Below are 14,813 nucleotides of genomic sequence, written 5' to 3'. Positions count from 1 at the left end.
GAATTTTTCTAAGGAAATTCAAATAGTGTTTTGCATGATAAATCAAAGCACACTTTGCTTTTCTGTGAAAACACCAAGGCTAAAGCCCTCAGCCCGCAGCACAAGCCAACCCGCTGCGGTCACCTTGAGGGAAGCGCTGGCTTTCTGCAGCTCTGCAGCTGTCAGAGAAGGAGTTAAAGACTTTCCTATCTGCTGAGCTCACCTCCACAGCCCCTGCAGTCCACGGGGTCAGGCAGCCACAGGGACACTCAGAAAACCTGTTAGACCTCGCTGCTGAAGTGTGGCAGATTGGTTTTGGCATCCAGATCTGCAGCAGGATTCCCAGGCGAGGGCTGATGGCTCTCCTGCGTGGCTGAGGCTGAGGCGAGGGGGTGTTGTCTCTTGGAATCTACTTTCCTCTGACTTATCTTTCAGTCTCAGGAATTCAGGACCTTTAATCTATTTGAGATTAAAGTCCTTTACAAATCCCTTCTGGCCTTTTTGGGGAGTAAAGAAGTTACAGACACCCTACTACACATTCCTTTTGGTGCTTTTTTTTCCATTGTAAATTAGAAACAAGTAGCATCCCAGCTTCTGTGATCACTACAATAAACGAGACAAAAGTTCTTGAAGTGCCTTGTAAAAAATTCACGCAGTATCAGGAGAAAGTGTTAATGGGGAATTTTACATTTTCACTTGTTTAAATATTCAAAATGTATTCCAAGTACATCCTCCATATGTGCCAGGGGGAAGGAGGCATAGAATTACCAAAGCTTTCACAGTTTGGCAGCCTGAGCACAAAATGTATTCGTCTGGTGTTTACTTTGCTTGTGAAAATGAGGTTGTTTCTATACCTTCAGAAAACAAGTATGTAAAAAAACCCAACTTCACTAAGTAGACTGGCAGAAGTAAGGCCTCCTGTGAAACCCATTGATATTGGTGGAAATTAGTTCTACTGGCTCCCCTATGGAGTTGAATTAGCTCTTTTAACTGTTCTGTAACAATTTTTAATACAATAATCCTTGGAAAATTATTGCCAGCATCCACTGGTTTGTACTTGATAAATGGAGTTAATGACTGACGTCGTGCTACCGTGCTTGGTACAGAGGCCAAAAACTTTTATCATTTCTTTGGTATGTGTGGACAGAAATAACAGCTAGTGCAGGCTGTCTCATTATAGCCATTGCTGTCATGTATCATGCCTTGACTGCCACCAGTCCATGTTACAAAGCCTGTGGTCCAGTCAGTGTTTACAAAATTAGCTCAGACCAGCTTTTCACTCAGCATTTACAAAGAAGCTGAGAAAGCTGGAGCTGCCATTCCCAGTCTTAACATAATTTGCTGCGAAAATGACAAACATGGGATCAGCTCAAGTTGCCCAGCTGTCTGCTAATGTGTCGTATGCTTTAGAAGTTTGGGTGCCCTGGGGTGCTACACCAGGATCACAAGATTTTCTGTCCAACATTACTTTTTCTGGTAGTATTTTCTATTATGTTACCATAAGTTCTAGATGTCAGCCATTACAATTTTTCATCTCCATATCTTTAAGTTTTGCATCAGAAGAAAGTACATGTGAAAACAAGTCCCATTTTATCTTCATCCTTTCAATATTTTTTTACTTGATACTTGGCTACTTTACACCTGAGTACATGTATCCATCATGTTTTAAACATCCTCACTGCTGCACAACTATGCTACTCTGCCTCCTCTTGCTGCACTGCAATGCCAGAACAGACTTGGTTAGGAGAAACAAAAGACTTTCAAGAGATCAGAGCCCTGTCTGTGTCAGTAGATGGCTGCAATCTGCACAGCACTCTGATCGTGGACAGATAGCTGAGGCCAGACTTTCAGAGATGTTGAGCTTACTTGCATATTTGCAAGAGAGGTGTGGCAGATGTACTGATAACCAGTAACCTCAGGTATGTGCTCGTTTTGTTCACATCACCTTAATTGCCTTACACTTTTTGGTGTCTTATTTTTTCACAAATTTGTTGTCCTTGTCGTCCGTCTCCACACTACAGCTCTCAAGCTCCAACATCTCGGCCTTTTCCAAAGAACTGTGTCAAAGGAAGAGCCCACTGATCCCCATCTCACGCAGCTACAGCTAACTGCCACACTCACCATGCCACTCTTGACCCAAGAGGTATTTTGCACTGGCAGATTTTGAGCTTTGTGTTAAATTAGGTCATAAATTTGTCCATAGTGGTTGTGCCTCCAGAATAGGAGTCCACCTCTAGAAGTGAGGAGAAGTAGCATTTTGATGGGCATTAAATGTGAAACCCTTTGGATTATTTCGTTAGGGGATCAGATCCACTGTTTTCCCACAGCTAAGGCACACTGTTCCACAGCAGAATTATTTTTCAAGGCTGTTCTTCCTTTTCATATTTTATGATCTTTGACTGCACGTCCAGAGCCTTGGCTTCCTCCCCAAGCAGCTGCCCTGCCAAGGCATTTGAGCTGTGGCAGTTTCTGAGCTGGAGTTTCCAATGTTTGAAATCAGGAGCTGGGCTAAAACCATTCACCAAAAGCCTTTGGGTGGTAGTGATGTGTAAAAGCCCAGGACAAACATGAGTTCAAGTTCTTTGGGCAGGAGGGCCGTTAGCTGTAACCACCAAGCAATCACGTTGTGTGATGGCTTTTAAAGGAGCAGCTAACACACAACAGCTGACCAACATGAACTCCATCAGGGATGACCAAAAGCTTCTCGTTATGGTGGGTTGTGTCAATAAAGATCACAGACTTTATAGACCTAACAGAGAAACTTCAGCCATATCCAAAGAGATGTAGCAATTGTCCTGATTGTTTCGCTGAACTTTTGAATACCATTCCCCTCTTTAAACACCCCTCAACCCACTTCAGACTCCTCAGGTAATTAATTGGTTGCAGAGTTGTCAAAGGTCTGACTGACACCCATCAAATCCAGGAAATTCGGGCTTCTTGAGCACTCCCCTGTTACCTCATGCTGTTGTACTTAAGGTATTACTGGGGACTACAAAAAGTGCACCACCATATATACTGTACCATATGTTCACAAATAACAAAGCACAGCAGCATGAATTAAGGATAGGATTTCAGTCCTCGTAATGAAGAGTCTTGCTTTTATGAGTTCAAGTCAGACCCCTAACATTATTTTAACATAGATTTTGCTGTTTAATTATGTAATAAGATTTACTGCAGTCATCTAACAGATGTTGATTCAGGGTCAGTGTTTCTCATAAATTAGTTCTGAAAGGGTTTGTTACTTCTGGGTCAGCAGATAGGTCCAGAGTGCAGAGAAAAAGAGGAAAAACAATAAACACTGAGCTGAAGGGTTTCTTGGGATTCTTTCTTCAGTTACATATCCACATATTTTCATGATCTTAATGACTATGGCCACAGGAATGTTTGCTTTAACACTAAAGATGGCTCAGCCCAAAACCCTATAACCAAACATCTGCAAAGCATGGGAAAGTTCAAACTTTGGGGCTTTTTATTTTATGACCCTGGCCATTAATTTCTCATGCTAATATGACACATTTTTTTCTGGGGCTGTGACTGGAATCACTGGGAACTCAGCAGCACCCAAAGAAGTTCTATCTCGATGCATCTGTTGTCAGACTTTGTGTGATGCATAGCTAAAGATTCACGCTGGCCGATGTGTTTGCCATCACACATGTATGCTGAAAATTCAGCCTTCCCATGCCTTTGGAAGCAAACCTTGCTATACATGCTACAGCTGACCTGCCTGTAATCCACCCTGCTGGTGATGTTATCCATAATGTAATTAAAAACACACAACATTATAGTCATTCTTCTATAGTTGTGGTTAAAGGAGATATTCCATATTAAAATATTTTTCCACTCCTCTGTAATTTAGGTGCAAACAAATTCCTCTGAGACTGAAATCATACTTGTTGTATCTTTTTCTGCTGCAAATATTTTGGAGGAAAGGGATTGAGGCATATTTAATAGTGTTGCTTGCACTTACGGGGCAGCTTTAGCCTGCCAAGCGTTTTACAAATGCTGGTGACTCCTCACAGTTCTCACACTTCAGGGTAGGAGAGAGCAAGTGATCTTCCTGAGGCTGCACTAGATGTTAGAGCTGTAGGCACAACAATAACTTCGTTCATTCATTCAGTGCAAGCGAAGGCTGCCCAAACTATAAAACCTTTTGCTGAACTTAATCGCCTCTGTCTTGGAAAGTTTAGGGGTTTCATACCTAAAATACTCCTCTAAGATGAATTCCAGCTATTAGCAAGAGCACTGAAGTATTTCCCTGAGCAGCAATCATACAGTGGCAAACGACGAGCCCTGGACTCCTCGCAGCAATGATGTGCGAGAGGAGGAAGCGCCCGCGGCCAACTGCTGTGCGTCGGCCAGCAGAGCAGTGCTGACCCTGCTGGGGTCTCGTGGGCCCCCCAGTCTGTCCCTGCTGCTGGGGGGGCCCTCGCCTGTGCTTCGGTACTCATAGATGTCTGTACTGCAAGCGCTGTACATTTAAATAGCAATTTTCAGACTTGGGCTGAAACTCCTCTTTTTCAGGAGTAATTCCATTTAAGTCAGTGGATTTACACAATGGATTTACTGCTGCCAGAAGAGAATCAGGCCTGTAGAAAGACACGCATTCTTTGCCAAGAAAATCTCAGAGCTAACTACTTGAATTGTGCAGTCGAGCTGCAGGGAGGTCAAGTGGACAGACAACAGGACCAGGACACACGGGAAGCCCCTGGTTCAAGCCTCAGCTCTTAGAACGATGCACGGTGTGACCTCTGGCGAGTCCGTCCGTCCCCTCATACCTCTGTTTTTCCCCGTTCTCCTTTGTTTGACTTGTCTATTTAATTTGGAGTTTGTCCGACGAAGGGTGCTGCGCTTTGTGTGTTTGGAGGGGGCACTGACACCTCTCCTCCCCTCGCTGGGGACAGCCCTGGAATTCTGTTTCTCACTGACCCTCTGCCCCAACAGCCACAAGCAGTGCTACGGCCCCATCCGGGCGGCGGGTCGATCTGTCACTCAGGGGCCTTAAAATGAAATCTTCATCCCTTGGAGTGGGACTGAGTGTCTGCAATGAATTCAGCTGGCACCAAATGTGGGTCACCGGCATGAAAAACCTCGCAGACTGGGATCTGCACACTTGTGTACATGGCTATGGGTTTATGTGTGTGTTTTCCTCAGGAGGCAGTCAGGCTGAGGACCAGCCCTCCCAAAAAGCCCCACCTGTGCCCTTCGCCTCTTCCTACAGCAGCTTGGTTGTTATCAGTGGCAAATGTCCAGAGTCACTTGTTAAGCACTGCCAAAATCATTAAAACACAACAGTCACCTGTAGCAGGCAGTTGTAAAACTGTTTCAAAGACGCTCCATCAAACATCTTTATACTTACAGTAGCCTAGATAAAGTCTTGTGTTTCCTAGGTGCTTTAACAAACCAAAGGACAGAATGAGATGCTGCAATCTGATATTCTTGCCCTTTTCTGTTGTGGCAACTCACAAGCATGTTTGATGGTGAGGGGAAAGGGAACAAAGCAGGTGGCTAATGGGCTGTTTTTCTGTTTCAGTGGAGCATGACAGAGAGTTTCACCATCAGCGCTGCCACTACCGAGAGTTCAGGTTTGATCTCTCCAGAATCCCAGAGGGGGAAGCAGTGACGGCTGCCGAGTTCAGGATATACAAGGATTACATCCGCGAACGCTTCGATAATGAAACGTTCCAGATTAGCGTCTACCAGGTCCTCCAGGAGCACCCAGGAAGGTGAGTGACCCACAGGGAAATCCCGCTAAAGCACAGGCGCAGCAGGTTCCTTCTAAGGGTTATGGCCAATAATGCTAGATAAATCGGTGCCGTCAGCAAAAGGGGTTCAGGCATGAGGGCTGTGAGGTGAAATCTCAGTGCCAACGTCAGCATGGTGCTGCTGTGTGTACTCAGCCCCAAGGGCACAGGGTGAAGGTGCCCCAGGGCAGGAGGAGACCATGGGTGCGAAGTATTTCAAGCTTTCTGGGAGACCTGCCCTGTTCCTCTTGCTGCTTATGGATCTCAAGGTGGTAAAACCACATCTGAATGCTTCCTTTCTAATTGTAGCTTAATTGCTAACCTTTATTACTGAAGGTGTTTGAGAACCCTAATTAACAAAGACAGGTGACACCATGTTCTTTATATTGACTGATCGTTTTGTGTGTGCAGAACTACAAGATGAGCTATTAAATCCATTCCAAGCAATTATTAATGTATGCCAAGCTCCCTGACAAATCCTCCGGGGAACTTGAATAACAACATGTGTTTAATTTCCTCATCTGTTTTTAGTTCCAATTAATCAGCAATCTCAAACCGTTTATCAAAAGCACTTAGTTTCACTGGCACGTATTTCTTCTAAATACATATCCTACCAAAAGTGAGGTTACATTTATTTACATGAAAAGTATTCACAGTCACATGTTAGTCAGAAGTTATTCTTTAGGACCACTAAATATGAGGTAATAATGCTACAGCCCTAATTTAGGTTTATGAAGAGAGAAACACAAGGGATTTAAAAAGGGGAAAGTCCAAAATGGTAAGAAACAATAGTGCAATCAGGATTCTGGCTTCATAGTTTTATAAGAGGTAATAAAAATGGAAAAAAAAAACCAACCAGTTTTGCATTTTTGATCCATTAAAATACGACAGGAGACCTTATCAACATTTTTGAACGCTGAGACATTCAACAGACTTTGTTGTGTAAGTGCTTAAACACTGGTGCGTGGGTCAGAACTCCTGGCTCTTCAGTATTTCTAATGACATTTACATACAGGGTTTTGAGGACTGTGATAGTATTCATCTATTTTTATTGAACAATGATAAGCTATACATTTTAACTAGGGTTTCTAAAGGGAGATGGCAACACGCCACAGGCTGCATGGGACCTCTTAGATTCCTCTTACCACTAACATTTATGTGTACTCCATCTTTGGCCCCTATGGAGACAGAAGCCTCCTTTTGCTGTATTTCTTAGGTAGGTCATGAAGGTAAAAGCCTGTGGGGAGAACTTTTGCTCTTGGGAAGAGCAGAAGCACAGTGTGCCAGGTCTGGAGGGAATGCCAAAATATTCTTGGAGTAAATGTCCTTCCTCATCAAGATGATGCCAGGGAAGTTCTCCTTCATATCCCGATTAGTGAGGTGCTCACTGGGAAATTTACTGACAGAACTGAGTGTCATCTTAATTTTAAGATGAAAGGCCCACAGGTTTGTTGAAAGTATCTGCGGAGAGGTCTGTGATGTCCCTTCTGGGGATGGCTATGTGGATACAGCTGCTTGGAGCAGCAAGTGTTCCTGTGAGCTGCCTCCTCCACAAGTTCTTATTCCTAAAGGAAAAAATGCCTGCAAAGGGCAGGCATCTACACGAACCACCGGGTGGAAGAGGTGAGGAATCTTGCTAATTATACAGATGTTCCAGCTACAAGATTAGATGCAATTTTACTGCATCACGTTCACCACAGGAACATCTTTTTAAACGAGTGTTCATGCATATTCACCCTTTGCATACATTTTGGCACAGACAATGTGGAGTTTTGAGCAGTTTGTGCTGAAAAAATATTCCTATTGGTTTGGATTGACCAAAGGTAAAAATATTGTCACTAGCATTTGTAAAAATATTTGCTCTTTTTCTGCATTTTTCCACTGACATTTTCCAACCAGCTCTGTCACAGACCAGTCATCCAAGTGAGTGTGTCATTGGGCAAGTGGAGAAAGAAAACAAACTCTCTCCAGTGTTGATCAAAAAACACCCATTCGCTTTGATGCTTTCTTGGCTGTTTGTCTCATCCTGAGCAGGCTGGAAAGTCAGCCCCATCCCAAGTTGTTAGCAACAGGAACAAAACAAAGCCAAACTCTTCCCCCCGCCCCCAGGCAAGAAAGCCTTTGCTCGCATTTTGCTCTGTTGATTCCCTTCCCTACAGCATGGCAGGTATATTGGCCAACAAAACAATAAATGGTTTTCCCTCTCCCCGTGCTCTTAGGGTGATAAAATGGCAGTGGCATCTCCCAGCAGATTACCTGAATTGCCTTTCAAGATCTGAAAACCTAGAATTTCTCCAAGCCTGTGCTCTCCCACAGAGTGCTCTGCATTCACTGCTCCTCCTGCAGCACACAGCAAAGGCTGGGATAGCTTCTAGGGCCCAAAGCAGTGCTGCATTTAGCTGGAAAGACAAAGTTGTGGCTGACTAGGGATCTTTTACTTGAGGATGAAGAGACCACTGGATGTGCTGAAGGCTTGGATTTCAGTTAAACCTCAGATTAGCCTCCAGTTTTGAGGGTGTGCCGGTGTGCCCTCAGTTCAAATAAACCATAAGTACCAGCAACTCAACAATTAGTTACTTTCTTTACAAGTTCAGGCAGGTTGACAGGTATCTAAGCAGCAACGACTCTGTCTGCAGTTTACTGGGGGTGAAAATACAGCTATAAGTCTTTACAGCTTGATGGCTGCACCCACAGCAGGCTGTTCCTGAAATTCTCTACGCAGTGATACTGACACTTGCACACAGGATGGAAGCTCTCGCTCTGTGGAGCACTGCTCCACCCTCTGTAGCAGGCTGCAGGCCCCTCAGGACTTTGAGATGAATTATCTCTGTCAGTACGAAGCTATAAACACAGGTGTTTACAGGCAACCAGACTAAATGACCAAATCTTTCTGGTCTTTTCAAATCTATGAATTCATTGCAAGGCAAACCTTTCAAACCATCAACATCTCCTGTGTAAAAAAGCAGGTATGGCATTCTGCAGGCACAAAGCAGCAGTTATTCACTGTAAGCAAACAAGTACCTTTATAAGCAAAACGTTCCAAATATAATAAACACCGAGAAAACAGTCGATATTTTGACTAAATAACAAGTCCCAAAGCTTTTGTGTGCACAACTTCTGTTTGGCCTTCATGGTTCACTCACCCAAAAGCTTGGGAAAGAGTTTCGTAAAGCCAGCATCTGGGCTGAAGAAGGTGCTGAGCAGCAGGACATGAGGTCCTGCTTGGGGTCACCAACCTTGCTAGTGGGAACTAAAGGCACCAGGAAGCTCCCATCAACTTCAAGAGCTCAAACTTGCTCATCTGTCTGCACCTTCCAAAGCTGACAGACCTTACTACGCTTTCATCTTCAATTTCAGTGAACCCAGCACTTGCACTGTGGGGTAAATCCCAACCCCTTTGAAGTGGATGGGAGTTTTGTTACTGGAAAGAATAAAGCCAGGTACTTGACCAGCCTTTAGTAATCCTAACATCGTTGTTACACGTTCGCTTTGTGGCCATTGTGGATTTCACAGGCTTCAAAGGCAGAGAACGATTTGAATGCTCATGTTACCAGCCCTACAGAAAATAAGATCTTGCGTGATGCATTCCCAGGTTTGACTTGCAGCTGAAATGCTTTAGTTTGTATTTCAAACTGAGCCACTTCTACACCTAGATCAAACCTGAGCCCCTCTCCAGAGTCCTTTCCCTGTTTATGGGGATCTGTTCCCATGTTATGGTTGAAACATGTAATTTTTGTAACTAAGATGGGCTTTGGTCCTCACAGCAGGAGAGATAGATGTGCCTTCTTTTTGGAGCTTCATAAAATACCAGTTCTAGGAATTGTGCAGTGAAGAAAGATACAGTCTAACATAGCATCCCAGCACCAGGACGACACCTGCAGGTACTTTGACAGCATCTAGAAAGGTACTGACAGTAGTTCTGATCTTTTTGTGTGTGTGATGTCTGCACATAGGTCAGTAACCGTCCTCATCACGTTATGCTTTTGGACACAGCAGCAAGGAAACTCCAGCATGGAAACCTCATGGCTTTCCAAGGATCGAGCTGCATTTAGTTGTCTCTTTCAGACCATTCCTAAAAGCCACTGCAGCCTGCAAAACCCCTGACAAGTCCTGAACTCACTGAGCAAGCACAGCTCTTCACAGGCACTTGAGTAGCTGCAGGAGGCATTGTGCATCCTCCATTGGGCTCTTCCTCAGCTAAGCAATGCACTAATGAACAGTGATTCAATACAGCAGAAACATCTGTATATGAAGAGTCAGAGTACATAATTTCATTTCTCTCAGCACTGTTTGTACAAGGGGCATCATAAAGGCTCCGTACCAAAGTCTCCCACTGCCACTTTTAATCAGCGTTTGAAACCCAGATCTCCTTCTCAAACACTATCCAGAAAAGGGAGAACAGCCGTGGGGACATGTGAGACAGAATTAAGAATGTGTTGAAATGTTTAAATGCATTTTATTTCTCCCAAGATTCAACAAAATGTTCACAAACCTGTCTTACCAGCATCACAGCCCTCGGAAACCACCTCCAGCACTCTGTGCCCCCTGCTGGGGCCATGCCTTCACCTGGGGAAGCAACAGGCTGCTCTACTGGCAGCTGCTCCTCTGGGAGCATGAGAGGGCTTTTACCAGGGGGAATGCAAGGGAAGGAAGGGCTGGGGATGCTGGGGCAGTGTGGGAGGAGGGCTGCACCGGGTTTGTGTTGTCATGTGCCAGGGAGAGGCCCAGTGAGATCCTGGGGCCCTCTCAGAGTAGGAAAGTCTGAAAAATATTTTCCTAAGCTTGTCTTTGGACAGCTGCAGCTAACTTTAAGCAATGACACCAAGCAAACTGGAATCTGGATACTGCAGTTTTTTAATCCAAACAGATGTCTTCCAACCCCAGACCTCCTCTCCCCTTCCTGGGATGCCCTTTTTGCCTTCTCCTGCCTCCACTGCTCAAACCTGGACGTGAATGGCCCACTGCTCCCATGCCAGCTTTGCCCTTGGGCTACCTTCCAGTTAATTTGCCAGCATGCACCACGCCACTGACCTAAAGAACTCCTCTAGGGTTATAATACCAATCAAGAGGATAGGATTGTGCTCCTGTGGCTTATACGCTCAGTCAGTAAGACATTCAACATATCTGTGCCTCCAGCATTGCCCACTTAAAAACTGAGGAGGACTGACCCATATTTGTAAAGCAACTTGAAGTCCATTGCAAGGTGTCACAGCACAGCTATTGTTTCAAACGCTGCTCAGACTAGCAGGTTGGGATCAGAGCTGAGCAGCAGCTGGACAGCCTGAGTGCACTCCTCGTGTTGTCAGACACTGACAGGGGACTGCAGGACCTGCTGGCTGGCTGCTGCCATCAAGGCTTTCAGCCTACAGGGAGGGCAGCACATCGCAGCAATCAGCTCGCTTCGGGTTGTGATGAAAGTTGCCCAGAGCCAGCTTCTCTTCTGCTGCCTGCACTTTTTCCTATTTATTTTTATCCCATTTGGAAGTGATTATTAGTGTCAACCAGCAGCTAGAAATAACAGAGCTGAAAAAGAGGATGGGGAAAGGTGAGTGGAGAAAACAGAAGAAAGGCAATATATTCCTTATTACAGTATAAACAAAAATCGCCAAGTTTGATCTGCTGTTCTCCCTTGGGACAGTAGAATTGCCAACTTCTAATTTTGTGGAGCCTCTCCCATTGGTTTCTGTTCTTCCTCGTACCCCAGCCCGAGGTCTTGTGGTCAGAAGGATAGAAGGATGTTGCGCTTTTGATTTTGGGATACATTTCTTCTACAAACTAACAACTACTGCAAACTTTATGGCTACAAACTAACATGTATCTGAGAAGCTGAAAACATACTCCAGCAAAGGGCAAAGATGGCTGTCAATCCTTTCTGTTATCTTTGAATTAGTGGGGTTGCCACACAGCTACTCTCTGGCTCTTCCCTTTCAGGGTGCTTTTACTTGCCCTTTCTTTGTTTCACCTATCCTTACTGCTATGAATTGCACTTCCTCCTGTCCTTTCCTTATCCCACTCCTGCTCACACAGCCCTGTAGCAGCTTCAGCCCTTCCACATCCGTAACTCCAGCTGCTTTCCAGTCTCAGGCGCGTCCTCCCCTGCCTGCCTGTCTTTGCAATACTTGTTATTCAACCTTCAGTCCAGAAACACCGAGTTAGCAAAGGACATTTTGTAGACCACACAGCAATTACGTGACCTGCGGATAAACTTTGGGCTGTGCTTTCTAGTGGGAGGTGTGTCTCCTTTCTAGTGTCCAGCACACCAGAACTACTGAAGCAATCAGCAGACAAGTGCCAACCTCCTGTCCTCAGCCCTGGCTGCATCGACAGCCCGATACTGTTTGGCCTGCCTAAGCTGAAAGCCCTGAGTTTTATCATCTCTAGTAGCTTTGACACTCCCACTGATGTAAGCACTTTGAACGCTGAACCATTTTGATGTGGTCTCAACAGAACATACTTGTGGTCTGGATGCAGACTTCACCATTTATGTAACTCTAATCTGGACATTAACATTTCCATGTCCCAGCTTAATTTTCTGTGAAATGGGGATCTTGTTCCTTTTTGTATCTCTTGGCCTGATAGAAGGCTCAGTGAAGTTTCCCACATGCTCTGATTGTCTCAGATTAAGGGATTGAACAGAGGTACAAGGAACCAAAGCGCATCTCTGCCTCCCGGTTGTAAAGCCATTATTGATCCTGCTCCAGGATCCTGCACACCGTTGCTAGATCAGGTACCAGTGGGTAAGATGTGCACTGGAAACCTTCTCTTTGCACTTAGATCTTTATCTCAAATCAAACACCACAACCAGTCGCATCAGACTTAACTAGCACTAGCTTGTACAAGAACTAATCAATCAGGAGCCCTCAGAACAAATTTTAAGACTGAGTAGAATAACATTTCTTTGCTGTGCTGCATACAGTTACCCAACACTGATGTCTAAAGGGATTGTTGTCTATTAGCTAGTGATTCAACACTGTTCAGCCACAAGTCTTTAGGAAGCAGCGTCTTTCACTTAAAGGGAGGTTCTTGCTCTTTTGAGCAGAACAGGAGATTTCTTTTCATTGGAAAGTGAGGAGTGTCAGATGCTCTGCTTGCAAGGCCAGGCAGCTTTGTCATCCCAGTCCTCTGGCCACTGCTGATGGGCCAGAGTAGACAGTGCAAATCCAAGGGTGCTTGAACTTCTTCAGGGAGCATCTGACACAAGGACTTTTTGGGTCCAAATGTTCCAAGTGTGCGTGGGAAGGACAATTTCTCCTTAGTGGATCCCTTTGATCTCTCTCACTTTGGGCTTCCCCTACAGGCCTATTGTTTGCACATTGCTGTAACTACAGGAAAACAAATGCATTATACAATTTCCCAGCCTGACTCACCCTGGTACTTGATGCCTCATGTTGTCTGGTTACCCTGATTGCATCATGTCAGCATGGGAGGCTTAAAGGCTGTTTTTTCTGAGTAATAACACTGAAGTTGAGCAGAAGTTAACAAAAATGTATATACATCATTATTGCTATTATCTTCAACCTGCAAACTACAAGGGAGAAAAGCCAAGCAAGCCAAGTCCCTATTAACTAACCCTTGTGTGAATCATGAGTTCCAGTCAGGGGCCATGCTTAAATGATGCAGTATGTGAATATAAAAGTCCTTCATTTCTGGAAACTTGGACTCAGCCATCGGAATGGCCCAATCTGTACTACTCCCTCATCTCCAGCTCCTCTGGGATGCGTTCTGCTCAGCGTGTTGTAAACAGGGAAGGGCGGGAGGTGTCCGTGTGGCTGTGTCATGCACTGCGGGAACGCAGCCATTGCTTCAGGGTGGGGATGGAAGCCTGGGAAATCTGCACGCCCCCCAAGTCTGAGCTCAAGCATCATGCATTCCTGTAACTACCACAGCCACAGAGGGAGGGGGGTATCTGCGATGCCAGTTTTTGGCTGCCCTAGGTGTGCCCAGCGGAGCTGACAGCTCCAGAGAGCAAATGCCACACCTGGGCTGATCCTCTCCATCCCCACAGGCCCTTCCTAAGCCCTGGCTGCACAAACATCTGCTGAAGTGCTCCGTGTAGGAACCCGTGTACTGGCAAGAAAACAGAAAGTTCAGTTCTCACGTAGGGTTTCTTCCACAAACCAAAACTTTGCTGAAAAGGAAGCACGGCACAGAAGTGCTGGGCAAAGGGAGGCACCGCAGTCATTACCTCCTTCCCACACCCCCAGAACATCTCCTGCAAGGATCAGACCTGCCTCTTTGTTCTGCACTGAGCTGACCCAGAAAGTCACTGCAGTCCCCAGGCTGTCACACTCAGCACGGGCAGATGCAACACACGCAGCTGTGCTGTACGCAGAGGCTAACAGTGTCATGCACCGGTGAGGAAACAACACAATCCTCCCTTTACACGTTTGGTGCTGTGCTCACATGCTCTGTGGAACTCATTTCTGTAGTTTAGTTCCATGTGAGCCAGCCCAGAGCCAGAGGTGGTGACATCTATGAGCTCACAGAGGAAAGCCATCATCCCTCACACACCCTCACCCACAAAGGTTGAGAGGAGAACTAGGTAGTAAGAATGCTGCAATAATACTCTGTTTCTGTTTTGAGTCAGTTGTGTGGGACAAAAGCTTCTAATTTCTCTGTATCTCCCAGGGAAAATCATTACTAAAATCTGAAAGGCAAAAGCCTCTATGCTGACAGCTCTTCTCTGATTCACTTTTGATCACTTAATAGAACAAGAGCCACTGAGAAAACTAAGTTAAATAAATATGTATTTGCACTGACAGTGCAATAGTGGCAAAATTAGTAAGGCCTTCTTCTAGCTCCGAGGACATGAGCAAAGGGTTTTCCAAGGATGCATTTTCATTCAAAAGGATGTAATTACACTGAAACCAGTTATCACCTTAGTGCACCGCTGCCCTCGCAGGACTTGTCTAGGCACTGCCACCCTGTTTCTTCTTGTAAAGTCCTTTGGGAAAAGGAGCCACACCGCCATCCAATTCTGTTACTATTTTCAACAAGTTTTATCTCTTTCTTAGCTTCTGGTAAGAGAAGATTCTTTCCTTTGCACAACCTGTTGTTTGTCTGTTTTTTTTTTCCCCTCAAATTTTCATTTTA

The 14,813-nt window shown here is 45.1% G+C and overlaps 1 protein-coding gene across 1 annotated transcript in view; it reads left to right on the top strand.

The window, feature by feature from the left end:
• Positions 1–14,813, top strand: part of BMP7 (bone morphogenetic protein 7) — a 52,350-nt gene that overhangs the window by 26,687 nt on the left and 10,850 nt on the right. Inside the window, exon 6 of the mRNA XM_042834330.1 lies at positions 5,510–5,702. Within this exon, the coding sequence (XP_042690264.1) occupies positions 5,510–5,702 (193 nt within the window). The remainder of the gene's footprint in view (positions 1–5,509; positions 5,703–14,813) is intronic.

The sequence above is a fragment of the Centrocercus urophasianus genome, unplaced genomic scaffold (genome assembly GCF_019232065.1).
Source record: "Centrocercus urophasianus isolate 14NV4802_14NV808 unplaced genomic scaffold, USGS_Curo_1.0 seq_46, whole genome shotgun sequence".
NCBI classification, from domain to species: Eukaryota; Metazoa; Chordata; class Aves; order Galliformes; family Phasianidae; genus Centrocercus; species Centrocercus urophasianus.
Note: the sequence above shows the minus strand (reverse complement) of the source record. Positions and strands in the feature narration are given on the sequence as shown.